The 15,979-nt window shown below is 49.3% G+C and overlaps 1 protein-coding gene across 12 annotated transcripts in view; it reads right to left on the reverse strand.

Annotated features, from left to right (window-relative positions):
• NEDD4L (NEDD4 like E3 ubiquitin protein ligase) overlaps window positions 1-15,979 on the reverse strand; it is a 307,610-nt gene that overhangs the window by 4,554 nt on the left and 287,077 nt on the right. For all 12 annotated transcript variants that reach the window (XM_090285449.1, XM_090285450.1, XM_090285451.1 and 9 more), the window contains 8 exons: window positions 14,401-14,471; window positions 12,735-12,830; window positions 6,970-7,043; window positions 4,845-4,905; window positions 4,183-4,242; window positions 2,434-2,541; window positions 729-825; window positions 150-222 (listed from right to left, as the gene is read on the reverse strand). In XM_090285449.1, the coding sequence (XP_090141575.1) occupies window positions 150-222; window positions 729-825; window positions 2,434-2,541; window positions 4,183-4,242; window positions 4,845-4,905; window positions 6,970-7,043; window positions 12,735-12,830; window positions 14,401-14,471 (640 nt within the window). The remainder of the gene's footprint in view (window positions 1-149; window positions 223-728; window positions 826-2,433; window positions 2,542-4,182; window positions 4,243-4,844; window positions 4,906-6,969; window positions 7,044-12,734; window positions 12,831-14,400; window positions 14,472-15,979) is intronic.

The raw sequence follows: 15,979 nt of genomic DNA on the forward strand, positions 1-15,979 counted from the left end.
TAGTTTACCTTTTCATCTGCAACACTGACATTTCAGACTAAGCCCCTTACAGGCAGGAATGCAGCATTCAGCAGCCTCCTGCCCAGCAGTATACACTGTTAGGTATTTAGTACACGGTTTGGGGACAAGGGTGCAGGTTTGTCACTCACCATGTGTGAGCTCTGGGCAGTTTGTCGGGACTCCCCCATTGCTCTATTGTAAACAGCTGAGGACCATTGGAACCTAGACAGAAAGGAGAAACGTGAATGCTAACACAGCGCTCGCGGTAAGTGTGTGACGTCAGATGCCGTCTGGGGCTGCAGTGTAATGTGGGCTATTTAGCTGGGGGAAGGAGGCCTCTGAGGTTTACACAGCCTCACGGCACAGACTCTGCATCACCTTCAGAAGGGAACCGAGCCAAGGTTAACAGACACCACCGCATACGGAAGTGCAGGCTGCTACAGCCTGTCAGCCGAACCTTGGGAGGTTAAATTTAAATCTACGTGGTGGCAGGGGTGAAACGTGACCTTTAATATGCAAAGCAGAAAGGATGATTAAAAAAAAACCAACAGCTATAATATAAGCACTGAAGAATTCTGCTTCCTGGAGGTGAGGAATCCTTGAAATGTTCAGTTTATAATCCCATGGATGATTCTGCAAAATCTAATTTTTAAAGATAGACCAACCCTCCTACTCCCCTTCTCTCCCCAACCCCCCAAAAAGAGAGAGAAAGACTGTATCCTGCTCACCATAAAGTTCAGCAAATCCATTCATAGGTACGCGGGATGTCCCCGTGACAAACTGCAGTAACCGGATACGCTTCTCGGCGTCCATCAGCAGCACAGCCTATGAACAGAGGCAGAGGTCACCGTATTCCCACATGCCACTGGGCACACGCACGCTGATGTAATGCAGATGGGCAAACCAAACCTTATTTACATGGCAACATAAGGCCTAGACCAGCAGTTCTCAACCTGTGGGTTGCGACCCCTTTGGGGGTCGAATGACCCTTTCACAGGGGTCGCCTAAGACCATCGGAAAGCACATATATAATTACATATTGTTTTTGTGATGAATCACTATGCTTTAATTATGTTCAATTTGTAACAATGAAAATACATCCTGCATATCAGATATTTACATTACAATTCATAACAACAGCAAAATTACAGTTATGAAGTAGCAACGAAAATAACTTTATGGTTGGGGGTCACCACCACATGAGGAACTGTATTAAAGGGTCGCGGCACTAGGAAGGTTGAGAACCACTGGCCTAGACAGTTGACTCTGAAAACGGTCCTTTCTGTATTTTTATTTTTTTTAATGGTCACCACAATACTGGCCTCTTTGTCTTAAGAGAGCGAGGGATCACAATGTCTCTTTCTTCTTCGGCAATAAGTCAAAATAAATGATAACGAAAGCAAACTCTTTGATGGCACAGAGATCAAGGTTCTGTGTGTGAGACTGCCAGTTCCCCCAAAAGCCCGTTACAAACACCCCGGGTTTGAGAAGTGTCAGCACCAGGGGAGCCCAGGTTATGAGGTGCGATTTCAGACTGTAGACAGATTCTCAAAAAATGACACTGTATAAAAAGAAAGAAAAACAGAGGCAAGGACAGGCCTGGAAAATAACCTGTGTCTCTTACATATCTGAGTTTTTACAAGAGTGGAATTGGCTTTACCGATAATGTTACTTGAATGGCTATAAAAAAAATATCCAAAATCAAAACTGAGCGAGACTTGGACTAGGATTTAAAGATTCGGCTCTTTTCTTTTCATCTCTATTTCTGCTGGCACTTGAACTAGTATTAAAAATAGACATTAGAAATTAAAACAAGTGAAATGATTTCTGTTTTTTGTAAAGCAAATAATCAAGTTTTTTTCCTGGACTCGTTCTGTTAGTCAGTTCACTGTCTCCCAGAGGCATTCATTCATTCTCACACCACTTCCCTCCTAAGCTAAACAGAATGCAAATACAGTCTCTAAGTCGTAACTCAGATCTCGCTTGTAGCCATCTTTCACTGAAAGATAAAAAAGATCAAAATGTGTGTTGGAATTAACAACAACAACAACAACAACAAAATTGGGAAAATGATTTTTTAACCGAAAATAGCATCTTGGAAAAGTCAGGCCCTAAGCTTGTTTTCGCCCTGAGAAGCCTCCCGATTCTTATTTACACTTTGGAGGACTCATTTTAATTCTTGAACCCGGTTACCTCCCTTTCAGAATCACCCTACTCAAAGGGTCCCTCAAACAGAAGCCACTTTAATCCGGTGATTAAGGAAGGACAGCCGTCCCCTGGAGTTATACAAGGGCCGCTTTCAGCTCAAGTTTGCCTCTTCTCTCTGCCAGCTGCCCACGTACCAGCAGAGCCCCAATGGCCAGCAGCCGGGCTAAAGCCGGACCGCAGGGCCTGCCCCAGGCAGAGGAGCAGGGCGGGGGTCCCCTGCCTTACCTTCCAGAACCACTGGATGACAGGATGGTTGGGGCAGTAGCCGTTCTTGTAGATAGTATGCTGTCTCCAGTCGTTCACATCCACGTCACCGAGGCCACACATCAGCAGCTAGACAGGAGAGAAACCCATGTCAATGGGGCACGATGGGAACGCTGGAGAAATCACTCGGAAGATGGCTTTCCTCAGGGCCAGCGGGTTGACTTGTGCCAAGCCAGGTAGCCCAACTAACTCATTAAAACAAACGCAGGGAGTCTGTGTTCCCAATTTCACCTGCCACCGTCGGTCACAGGGACAGCGTAGGCAACAAGGGGGACCCAAGTCTAAAGGCTGTACAGCCCACAGCATTTCACAATGGAAACAAAAGCTCCAGGTCGATCCATCCTTCTTCCCTCCCCCTCTAATCTGATCTTAGAACTCGTAGGTTTTCTTATACTCCATTTAGATCTCCTCATTATCCTGGGCATTTCCGTTTCTGAGAGGTCATTTGTCTCAAAATTTGAAAATATCTCCCACCCGTGAAAGAGTTAGTGAGTTACGACAGCAAGAACTCATCTGCCCCAGACAGACCCACCCAGTGGAGGGCGAATCACCCACCCGTCCAGTGGCCCCGTGGAGGCAGAACTGAGCTCACGTGGTCACTGGGTCTCTGCCTCAGCAGGCAGCCTAGGGTGGCTTTTCTGATTACCTAACCCTCGCACAGGGACGTTTCCTGTGGATGCATGAAGAGGGTGTTCCTGCAGACGTACTCAGGGAAAAAGGGAAGAGCGCTGAGCCAGACGCCTGAAAACGGGATCCCCAGGCCTAACTCTGCCAAAAGCTTGTTGGGGAAACTGGGGAGGTCATTAGCTCCCCCACATCATCTACTTCTACTTCCCACGTTCAGATAAAAGACCAGAAAGCCAGGCTATGAGCAATGCCTCTTTGGATGTGGCTTGGACCGACGGCTAACCGAATCCCATCCACAGCCTGTGGACAGGCCCAGCCTGCCTGTCAACATGAAAGGGGTGAGAGTCCTTTGCTTTTTAAATGGCTAGCTCTCATCCAATGCGACAAGAGCAGCTGGAACTACTGGATGTTGAGGTGCCTGCTGCCTCCTGACGCTCCTCCTTACCTGACGCGGACCGCTGCCAGTTCACTCAGACACCTGTCCGGCAGTCCCAGTAGGCTCCCCTCCTGGCCAAACCTGCATCTGGCTGCTGGGGGGTGTGTGTGAACGGGGTGGGGCCAGGCCTTGCGAGCAGTGTGCTGCCACCTTGGCTCTACTAGAGGCAGTAAATTTTCTTACTGGGGCACAGGTCGCGAACCCACTCATCTTGGTGGGCCTCTCCTTGTCCCACATGTCCCAGAACTGTCTTCCCCGGGGCAAGGGACCTGCAGGTGACTACCTTTGCTCTTTTCTTGCTTTCCCATTGGCAAACAAGCACCTGAAGAGGATATGTAGCAGAATTCACCTAAGCTGACTCCTCAGGACATTATGGATCAAAGAATATTAAAATATTATTTAGCCCTGGCTGGGTAGCTCAGTTGGTTAGAATGTCGTCCCGATACTCCAAAGTTGTGGGTTCGACCCCTGGTCAGGGCATAAATAAGAATCAACCAATGAATGCACAAATGGGTGAAACAGCAAACTGATGTCTCTCTCTTCCCCCCACTTTCTAAGCATCAATAAGTAAATCTTAAAAAAAATCATTTATGGAGTTATGAGAAATTTAAAAATATATATTTAACATAAAATGTTACAATACAAACCTCCAGCTCATTTTCATCAAAAATTTTAATCAAATCAATAGGAAGCAGTTCCGTGAATCCCTGGAAGGAAACAAAAAACAAAATCACCCTTAACACCTTTTTCCTTGAAAGAGAAAAATTTTATAGAAAAACTCAACATTTTTTTTTTTTAATTAGCCAGGAAAACTACATTCTTTACTAATGATCTATATATTAGTGATAGTATCCATGGTTGTAATTCTAATAAAAATAGGCTCATCGCAATATAAAAGTTTTGGAAAAAAGCAGCATCTGGAAGGTTGGGGTACGTGAGTTATTTCTCAAGCCCTCTGAGAGTACAGGTGGCTGCAGGCAGGTGGATCACAAAGCTCATGTACAATGCAGCGCAGAGAGCCAGGATGTCCTGAAATACATGCATCACACACGTGGCCAGAGAGCACATTGAAAAATCAGATACTGAAACATGAGAAGCAAAGAGGAGAACTCCAATCGCACAAGAAGAAATGGTGGCCCCGCGGTGGCTGCACACCCCCCGTCCTGGAGACGGGTCAGCGGCATGGGCCGTGCCATCCCGACCATTCTGCACGTGTCCCCACCACCCTGTGCCTGTCTTCCAGTGGGTGACCGTCCCACCGCGCTGCGCCCGGGAGGAAAGCCGTCCTCTCTCCCGCGGGCACGCTTACCTCCAGGAAGGCGTTCATTTGCTTCTGGACTCTGTTCACAAACCTCCACTGGATCACTAAGCTGCGGGAGAAAACGGAACAGCGTTTAGGCACCTGCGTCTCCACGAGTGCTCACGTCTCCTCAGACAGGGGAGAGGAGCCCCTACAACAGGAAAGGGACACGGGGGTCCGGGGCTGTAGCGTACACTGTTGGTTCATGAATTCTTTCGAGAGTAACTAAAACACATGTAAAAAGCTAAAATCTCACTGAGGACTGCACAGGGATCCTGGCAAGGCTTAGTTTATCTAAGTTGTTTTATAAATGTGACTTCATGGAGAAGAGGGGAAAAGGTCACAGGGTATCAATATATATGTATACATGCAGAATACGTGTTTACACACAAACTCACGTATCTACACACCCACCTATGCATATACATGTACCTACATTTTTAAAGGGAGTACCAGCACACGTATTTTATCAAATGACATTTCACTCTAGGATGCACTGTACTGATTTTCAACAAGGCCATGTAGTTTATCAGCAAAACGATGTACATGCATAGTTAAAAATGGAGGAGTAATGGGAGGGCCTCTTTATGTAACAAACCCGTCTTCCCCATGGTAACGTCTCGCTGTAGCAGAATTTATTGCCAGGTGCGTCAGCGTCAGAGACCTTCCAGAGTGTTTTGACGTGAAACCACAGAAGGACCTTGTCATGCTATCCACGGCTCTCCCTGAGGAGGTGGCACCATGACTGTGGCCCTCGGGGACCAGCAGGCTCACATAACTGCTCGGCCCGCTGGGGCCCACTGAGAGGCAGCTGGCAGCGCAGTGGCCTTCTGCGTGCCCTAGGGGAATGCAGGTTTCGGGGAGCCGGTGGAAATTTCTATCGTCCCTTTCTCAGCGAAGGGAGCTGAGGCTCTGCCCAGCCCCTCACCCACCGAATCTGAAACCTCAAAGAGTCCACGGCAAGGGATGATGTACAACACACAGCACAGTGTCTGAATCCTCAGAGTTTTGACCCTGGTCGACCTGGTGCAGTGCTTTAAAATCTGTTCCAAGTCTGTACTTTCCGAAGGAAGACAACGGCATCTGCCAGGGAGTTGTCTGCTTGCTGAGCTCGTCCACGCTCAGAATACGTGTGCCAGTTGTAAGAAGGGAAGTCTCTTCCTTCTAGATGTTTTATTAAGCTTGGCAAGCTTTTAACTTGTGAGTAGGGAAGGAGCTCACTTCGTATCAGTCCATGCTGGGAAAGGGTCTTTATGCAGAGATTCTAACACTCCAAGCCTTTTCTTTGTAGATTATGCAAAAACATGCCAAGACCCTGGGCCAGTTCTCCTGACCAAGCATTATATGTTGGGAAGGGAGGAGGGGTCCCAGTTTATTGTAAAGGAGCACTCAATGCAAGCCAAGAGCTCGGGTCAAGGCCAGAACCCACGAGGTAAGCAGAAACCAGGGCCTGGGGACCAGACAGGGCTGCCCTGGCCTCGTCCCCGCTCCAGGGCTAGCGAGGGCAACCTGGCAATCCTTGGAAGACCCCAGAATTGTGTGCCTGAACCATACACACATACCAAAGGGAAAATGTTAACATGCCCAACCGAGAATGACCTTCTGCCTCATGTAAATGCCCCAGGGTTACTTAACATCTGGACTTCCAAAGGGTTCATTGTGATGTTCCGCCAGCTGAGGCTAAGATTGGGTTAAGATAATTCCAAACATCAGAAACAATTTATTATGTTTGCACGTGCTGCATTTTCCTATCCATTTCCGCTATGTCACTACATTATGGAAAAGTCAAGAGAGAGATGAAATATTTTATGTTCGGTTGGTCCTAATTTTACCCCACTGGTTGTTGCCATTCTCAATTGGAGACTAGATAGCCACCTATTCTACAAGTTTTGTCATAGTGCTCAACAATGTCCACCCTGCTCCCTCCACTGGTCCCTTACACGGCAGCTCGCTGAAGTCATGGCCCACGTCAACCCTCCCACCCCATAACTCAACGTCCTGCTAGCCCACGCCAGAGAGGAGCTCATCCTGTTGAGAACATGTCCATAAGATGCATGAAGCATTCTTAAAGGGCAGGGGGCAACATGATATGCTGTTCGATTTAATAAAAGGTTAGAAATGCCCACATACGTACTCAATATATTCCCTTTTGTTTTCATTGGTAACCATGATTTCAGACCCGTTGGGCTTCAGATCCACTTGATATGTCTGTAATTACAAAGAGAAAACAACAGTCACCATCATGAAGTTATGTTGTGTATTATCACTGAGTCTTACTATAAAAAGAAGATAAGCAAAATTTATTCAGAAATCTTTTTTCAGGAAGCAGGCTTTGTGTACAAGAGGGTGTCTAATGAGGTTTTTAAGTTATTAAGATGTTACACGTTTCAAGATGTTATCATTAAAGGACAATTATTCTGTGGTTATTTATGAGTTTTAATTATTTTTCATACATTAGCAACAATGGAGAAGAGCAATATTTTTCTTCTGTTATTTATTTATCAAGAAATTAATTATGTTAACAGACGAGACAGGGTATGTCCACCGAGGCTACAGAGATCCAAATCCTAATGTAGTTTGTTTCTGAAAATTGGATTTTATAGTCATAAAAAAGATGTGTGGGATTTCTTTCAAAGAGGCAAAACACGGGGACTTAAGAAAACAAAGAAGCTCAAGATCCAAGGCGGAAGAGGCAGAGGTGCCTGGTCCCAGAGAGCAAAGCCGCGGCCGTCCAGGCAGGACCCGCCCTGCGCTTCGGGCCGCCGGGGCTCTCAGTGCGCGCTAAGCAATGACCAGCAGAAGGGGAGGGAAGGGAAGGGCGGCTGTTTTACCCACAAAATGTTTCTTCTCACAGAAACTCTGGGGCGGAAAAAGGGGGAAAATACCACACACAGCTCTCCTAGTCAAAGGTAATCACATCAGCATCGTGGTGAGATTCCCTTCGGGCTTTTCCTGTGCATGGCTGGCTACGTGGGTCTTTCAGAGCTGCCTTGTGCTGCATGGCAGAGGGGCCTGCCGAGAAGCTGGGCGCACCGGGTGGGCTTGGGCAGGGTAAGGTGTGGCCCTCTTCCCCCCTTCCTGGTGCTGCCCAAACCCTGTGGGGTGGGCCTCCGGGCCAGGCCTTCCTCAGCACCCCCAACTCTCCCGGCAGACGTCAGAGCCCGTGATTGCACGGGGAGGACAGAGTCAGCCTCCCCTCCCACCTTCCCGACTTGGTCACCTGGCCCCTGAGAGCCACCCAGGGAGGCTGCGCATCTGGTTCTTCCCAGCTCCCGCCAAGACCTCACTCTGTCCCTCCCTCTCTCCTCTGATTTCCAGGTTGTGTTTTTTCAGTCATTCCCTTCCCCCAACCCAGTGTTTCTCAGCCTTTTCTTCTCACTTTTGCCCCTAGAGAGCTTTCGTAGAGTCCCCGCTCAATTGCCCCTTTTCACCCATGAACTCTGAATACACAGCTCTACGGTCCCGCTGCGCTATAGGCTCTGCCCTCTGGAGGGCCACAAAGCACTGTAATGGCCGGGACACTTGCCCCCTCCGGGCGATACCACCCCAGCTGAGAACGTGTGCCTTACCCTAGTGCCTGGCTGTCCCGAAGGCTTTGTCTCCGGGGCTGCTGCCCGCCTGCCTCCCCTGCGCACCGCCCAGCTTCTTAAAGGCCCACACTCCCAGCGCCTCTCCTAAGCCACCAGCTCAGGTGCTGCCTTGCTGAGCTCGCAACAAGAATGTTCACTGGCTCTAAAGCGGCCTCTTCCTGGTGGGTGGGTGTGGGGGTGGGTGCGGGGGTACAAGGACGGGGGCGCACGGTTCATTCTCTCTGTTTAGCATATGACGGTTGTTTAACGTGTCTATTTCAAACACTCCTAGTGGGTCCCAGAAACTGGCAGCTCCGGGTTCTCATCAGCCAGCAAGTAAACAAATCGCAAAACCACGGCAACAGCTGCAGTTTCATTACATGAAGTGATGGCTCCCACCCCTTTGTGGTCTTATCTCTCTAATCGTGAAATGAAAAGAATAAAAAACACGCCCCAGCTCAAAGCACCGAGGAAGGCCATGCGCACGGCCACTTTACATCTATGCTAACCTCAGTCCGCTAAAGAAATTACTTTATTGTTTGGCATAAGAGAGACGTGGGGTTCCTTTGGGGTTGGAAGAAGCTGCACTGTACAGTCAGCAGGTCTGCTGAGGACCAAGAGAGGTGAGAAGCTTGCCCAGGCATCTCTCTGATGCCCACATTTTTGATTCAATGACTGTTTTGAGTGCCTACTCCATACCAGGCACTCTGCCAGGTGGCGCATGCACAATGGCAAGCCAAAGGCAGACCCAGGGCTGCCACGTCACCAACACCGAGCCTGGAGGGAGAGGCAGATGCTAAACACAGAGTCTTACAAATAAATAAATGCTAAGTCACCCATGGTATATGCCACAGGGAGATGTGAGAGACACTAAGTATTGTGGTCTGGGGTCTAAATGGAGGATGGAGAAAGTATGTTCCCAAAAGAAGGAATGGTATGAGCAAAGGTCCTGAGGTGAGAAGGAACTTGAGACCAGACCCAGGATGCATGGGGGGGCAGGGCGGGGGGAGACAGTTCATGGAGGACACCATGGGGAAAACTAAGGATCTGGGTCTTATCTCCAGGGCAGTGGGAGTCTGTGAATGTTTCTGGCAGAGAAATGTCATGACCATTGCTACGTTCTGCAAAGACCACGCTGCCATTATGGGAGGCCAGGGTGGACACAAAGAGATCAGTTAGCAGTCCGTGAGAGAAGGTGGCAGCTTCGACTTGGGTGTTGCTGGTGAACAGAGAGGGAGAAAGGGCAGATGTGAGAAGTATTTGGGAGCGGAAATGAACAGGGCGGGTGGATAGACCATCGGATGTGGGAGATGCGATCAGTGTGTGGCTGCTTGATTCATTCTAATATTTTTCCTAAAACGCAAAGTAGATACATTAGTTCCCAGTTAATCAGGTCAGCTCCCTAAAAGGGGAAGGCAGTAATTTAACAAATAGGACACCTGGTCATTAGCTTGCTCATCTCGTGGGTCTGTTCTGATTACTGCATTACTCTACTGGGTTCAACCCAAAAGTCAGAAGAATCTACAGCATTAACTGAAGAGATATTAACCGATAATTAACATGAACTACACTGATAGAATCTTCATAAGAAGCCTACTTAAAAACCCAAATAGCTTATGTTGGTTTTTCATTTACTGTAACATTTTCATTTCATTGAACTGTAACTAAGGAAGGTTCCCCAGCTCATCTGCTCTGCTTTGGCACTGCTAATGTCTTGTGAACTGTGAAGTTAGCTACGTGGTTTTTTGTAAGTGGATAAAGAGACCCCGCCCCCAATTTTTTGCATTTGACACACAAGATTAATTGTAAGTCTTCCTTGGTTATTTCTACTCCTCCCTCCATGTGTTAAAATTGAAAGAAAGACAGGTCCAGGATGATTATCCACGCGTTCCCTTTTGAAAATTGGCAGGTAAGACCCCTACAGACGTCCAGCTTAGAACAGCACTGTCATTGCAACTCAAACTGTCTTCTCACACTTGGAGCTTCTGTCGCTCGTAACATTCGCATTAAAGAGAGCGAGGTGAGCACCATGCCTTCATCTGCCCAGTAGGCACCGAGCAGGCACCAGCCACATGCTGAGCACGGGTGCCCAGGACACCTCCAGGGGCTCCCAGAACACAGGAGGTCAGGGGCAGTGAGAGGACAGTGTGAGGTGAGTTGCAGGAGAGGGAATGACAATGTGTAGGCATGCAGCAGGCAGGGAAGCGTCTCTGGGGACCCTGGTGCAGGCGCCCCGGGGCTGGAAGGAGACAGGGAGGCTGCATCTAACAGACAAGCCTAAAGGTGGGCAGTGCGGGGTCCTAAGCCACGCTACAACGGTTTCCTCTGCACTGAAGGTTACAGGGTGGCCGAAGAGGAATTTTGCGTAAGGAGAAGAACGACATGTTCATGTCTGCGTTTCAGAACCTTCGCAGATGGAGCATACAGGTGGGGGCACTGGAGAAGGGACTGGGGGACACAGGAACCAGGGTGCCAGCAGAGCTGCGGTGCTGACAGGACTTCGTGAGGAGACTCACGAACTCATTAACAGGATGGGCGACCAGCTGGACGCGGAAGCCTGGACGTGATGAGAAGAGACGAGCTGGCGTGGAGGGGGTGGTGGTACCGCAGATTAGACCAGAGTGGGTGCGGCGATGGGAGGGGGAACTGGCTTTCTTTTGGGGACCTGTGGGCTTTCAGGAGAATGAAGGGATCAGAGGACAGTTGGGCCAGGGGTGTTGGAGGCTGGAAGAAAGGCGTGGACTGGAGAGGGGCTGGTTGCGAGCAGCACAAAGATGAGAGCGGTTGGAGCCACAGGTGCGGATGAGGCCCCCCAGCTGGCCGAGGAACACCTGCACCGCAGGAGCAGCGTGTCCTTTAAGGAGACGGAAAGTAAAGTGGGGAGAGCCATGGAAGAAGGAGCGAAGGGCAAAGACACTGGGACCGCGGGCGTTTCAAGGGGAGAGGGGGCAGTCAGCATCACATGCAGCGGGGGAAGGAACCAGAAGACAGTCGCTGTGGGAGGCCACTGGTAACCTGAGGGGACAACTTCTGGGTGGGGGTCTGGGGGGCTGCAGAAAAGAATTCCCTCCCCCCCACCCCAAGACAAGACTCGCACCGAGGCCAGCAGTATGCCTTTGTCTGTGAAGACTTTTAGGCATGAAGCATAATATAGAACAAAAAGCAGGGGAGGCGAAATGAGATTTTAATGAAGTCATGGGTGTCTCTCATCTGTGGTGCCTGATGGTCTGCGAATCCCACCAACCAAACCAGAAGGAAACACTGATTCCCTGAGTCCTACCCATGCCAGGGTTTCCCACTAGTCATCATTTCCTGGCCCAGTCACATTAACAAGCAGTCGCACGGGCATCTATGTCATCATTTGCCTGCTCAACAGTCTTCGCCCCCAGATGGCATGGATTCCGGTGTATCTAGTAGCATCAGCTTCTTTTCTCTAAGACTGTGACTCCAACAGGGCAGTGGTCTCATTTCCCATCTTCACCTATAAAACTGAGCTCAGCCCTGTGACGTGAGACCCTCAATCCATATTCTAATAGCAGAGTCAACTTTTAAGAACCTTTGAAGCAACAGGAAGCAATCTATTTCATTTTCCATAAGGCAATCTTTAAAATCAGCTCCATGGTCTCATTAATTCCAAGGCCATGTGGACCTGGTCTAGGATCTGGGAAATATCTCTGTGCTTTTGCGGAAGGACAGGTACCAGGGTTGGGCAGCCCTTGAGAAGGCCTTCCAAGAAACATTGTTATCACAGGTTAGCACAATGAGTCAGAGGTGCCAGGTTTAAGACAAACACATCCTACAGAACTTGTGGGTGATGATGAAAATTCCAGGCAGACGACTTTATCTTTGACCCTGACCTTTCTGATGAATCAAGCCTTAATGATAGTATGGGCACAAAGCAAGGAGGAAGGTAGAGAAACCTGAGCCTGCTGAGCCCCAGAAGCCAAATTTCATCAAGGCAAAAGAACCATTAAGCAGAGAAAAAACCCAAGGCCCTCCAAACATCACCTACTTCTGGTCATGTGTGTCCATCATTCAGTAAACACACTATTTTTTGAAGTACCCAAATTCTAAAACCAAGGAACAAACATTTACGTTCAGATTTGCTTTAGGTTTGAAGCCGGTGCCAGTTCACGCCTTAGGAGCTCTGAAACTTTGCTGGAACTGAGAGGCTTTGTTCCCTGGCATAAGAATAAGGTGCTGATTTAATGAGACGTTGATTAACACCGAAGAAAGCTCCTGGGTGGTGGTTTCTAATTGTCCGGAAAAGCTGTGTGGCAGCCTGTGCAAAAGCAAGTTAGAGAGGAACTCCTGGGGGTGCCGGACCTACCTGTCCGAAGTTTTCTTCATCGATACAGAACATGAGGTCCAGTTCAGTGGGATCGTTCTCAAGGATCCATTTCAAGGAGTTGTAATATTCGCTATCCTACAGAAATGACACCAACATTAAAACTAAGCCTTTCTCTCCTCCCAAACACAAACTTGTTTGACTTTAATTATGAAGTCCTCCTAATATAATTCCATTCACATTGCTCCACAATTATATTAGTCACTAATACCATGTTTTCCACTCTACCCCGAACCTAGTCTGCCCGTTTCAATACAAGCCAAGTAACTGTTTGAGTAGCAACAGGGGTTTGAAGTGGAAGTCCGTCCTGGGTGAAGTGCAGAGAAAGCAGCCTGCACTGGATGGTGGTCATCAAATGACACAATTGAACACGTAAGATTAATATACTTCCTATCTTTTTAGGGCGAGACTATCAAAGGACAAGAGAAAGAATGGAGAACAAGGGTTTTAAGTCCCGCCTCTGCCTGGGCTTTTACGGTTCTCTGCGTCAGTGTGAGCCAACAGGCAGGACTGGGGACATGGTGCCAGGGCCTGGCCTGCTCTCTCTCAGGGACTCCAGGGCTGGGACACCAGGCTCTGAGATGGCCAAACTGTGGCCCAGAACTAATTATGACTTTAATAGACATGCCTGTGGGCCTTGCTTCCTCATTGTACCATAATAAAAGCATAAAGCGCAGGTCAAAGGTGAAAGCTGCCAAGAAATGTGAGGCTGGTCCCGTGGCTGAGTCTAGCAGCCCTCCCCTGGAAAAGCCAGCGAGTGGGCTCAGGTTCCCAGCTGGGGTCCTCCTCTCCTTTCACACATAGACGCTGTGCAGAGAAACAGCCATCGGTGATCGTCGGGAACGAGAACATGGGCTCACTGACCCAACCACATGACAGACACAGTCCACGTCACAGCGAGGCCAGTGGGCCTCCTGGCTTGAGTGACAGGACGTGAGAGCGGAGCTACAAATACTCCAAAGGACAGCGATGCCTGTCAATGGCCCTGCACGCGTGCGTTGGGGCTCGGGCAGACACACCTGCACTCGGAGGTAGGCGGTGGGCGTACGGGTAAATGAAAAGAAAAACAGCAGCAAAAAGTAGATGATGAAAAGCACATCCATTTCTTTTCTACAGAAAATCCTTTCAGCTCTAAAACTGTCAGCCTACAGAAAATGAGTCAGACGCAACATGGAAACCCATATCACGGCACAGAGGTCTGCCTTTTCTAACTTGGTTTCCTCCTCCCCAGGTGCAGGGGTCACTCACCCTTCCCTTAGCTACCATTCTGGCCTGGGCCCTTGCCATTTGCTGAGGTCAGAAAGCAGGAAAAGCTGATGAGTCTCTAAATGATCAGCATTAGCAGTTTTCAATGGAAAACGGGCTGGGACGAGGTCTGCAGGGGGCTCTTGGATTTACATGGGTCACGCCCACCCTGGGGGAGCAGAGGTAGCTGAGATGCGGGCCTATCCAACCCAGGAGCCATGTTTCTAGTTAGTGGGACACGTGATTTGCTTATTGGGAAGATTAGGGAGATCAATGCAATTCTCTGTTATTCACACTGAACGGCGACACCCATGACTATGGGCGTGACTGCAGCATGGTGGCGCTGCTTTCCCATAAGGCGCGAGGGGCCCAGTGTCCAGCGGGAGGAACTGGAGTGACTTACCACAGACTCCATGTCATTCAGAGTTATCTGCTTCCCCAGCATCATTTTGTAAAACGGTCTAATGAAGAAGCCTAAAACATGATGGAAACTGGGTTAGTGTCACATCACTGATACTAACAGCAGTATCTGAAATGAAATACAAGATGAACCTGCCTTCGATTCAAATGAGAGACAGGACAGAACAATCCAACACCTTCGATAGGAATTTGTGACCACGCAGACGAGGGCCTGCCTTTTTGGGGGGGTGGGGGAGTTAGGAAGGAGGGCATTATTCTCTCAGAGGCGGTCCAGAGGTCAAAAAGGCTCCTGGGGGGTGAGAAACAGGCCTCAGGCCCCGCAGGATTTTGCGGTGCGAACAAGGCACATGAACCGGGCACAGAGGGCACTGCAGGCAGAGGGACAAGAGTGGGACTCGCCTGCGGCTTGTCAGAGCGGAAGCATAGGGAGTCCTGGGGAGGACAGGTCAGAGGAGGGACTGGGAGTGCAGGGTTTGCATGGGAGGGTGAGGGCAATGGGGTGTCACTGAAAGGCCAGGTGGAAACTCGCCCCGCATCTCAGGATCATGCGAGGGCAAGAATGACAGGAAAACCAGGAGGGGACAAGGACACGAGGGAAACCAGTTAGAAGAACGTGTATCTTCCAGGGGAGGGCTGATGAAGGCCTGAGGGGAGGGCAGTGAGGATGACCCCCCCACTCACCACACAGGGCCCCCGAATCCACCCTGTTCACAGTCAGGTCAGCACCACGCGCCTCCTCATTGGGGACGCTGGAACCCCAGCCCCGCCCCATCTAATCAGTCACCAGTCCTCTGCCGCGGATCCCTGTCTGCGCGCTGCCTCAGCCCCTGGGCTGTAGACTCAAACACCTTCAGTGACTGGGGAGGCAGAGGAGGAAGCCGATACAAGGATGTGTGGCCGCGCCTTCAAGAAACAAGACGCTGCCCTCCACACACACCTGTAGGCACTCTGGCTCTCCATTTTGCAATTCCTGGCATCCATTGGTATCACCTTTTGTGGGTGTCCCCTGGATTCCCCCATTTGTTCCTGCTTTTCTCCACGACTCCCTCCATGAGCCTTGGCTCAGCCAGCTAGCTCTTCTGCAATGGTCCCAGCTTCTAAATGCTCAACTCCCAGCCCGCTGGCAAAGGTGTGTCTAATCCTGAAAGTGTTCCCGACCCTCCAGCCATATCAGTATCTCCTCAGACAACTCTCCGTATTCCCCCTTCCACTGAACGCCACCACTGTGAGTCTTCTGCGTTTTGTTTTCCTCACTAGATTATAAGTTCACTGAGGTCACGATCATATCTGACACTTCTCTATATTTCCCCACAGCCACTAAGAGCATCTACTCACTTGGTGGAAGGTATATAGACTGATCTTCTAAGAAAAGGCTGAAGTGAATTTGAACAGCTGAAATAATCTATGGCATGACTTCAATATAAAAATGAAAATATATTCACACGACATATGTACACAGAAAGAGTGAATGTAGTTTCTTTCTGGTGAAAAGAAGTGTTTATTTCCCCAACTAAAAACAGAACATTGAAATCAGAGGATCAACATCAGCTCGCGAGTAACAG

This window comes from Furipterus horrens, unplaced genomic scaffold (genome assembly GCF_987537825.1).
Source record: "Furipterus horrens unplaced genomic scaffold, mFurHor1.1.pri manual_scaffold_8, whole genome shotgun sequence".
NCBI classification, from domain to species: domain Eukaryota; kingdom Metazoa; phylum Chordata; class Mammalia; order Chiroptera; family Furipteridae; genus Furipterus; species Furipterus horrens.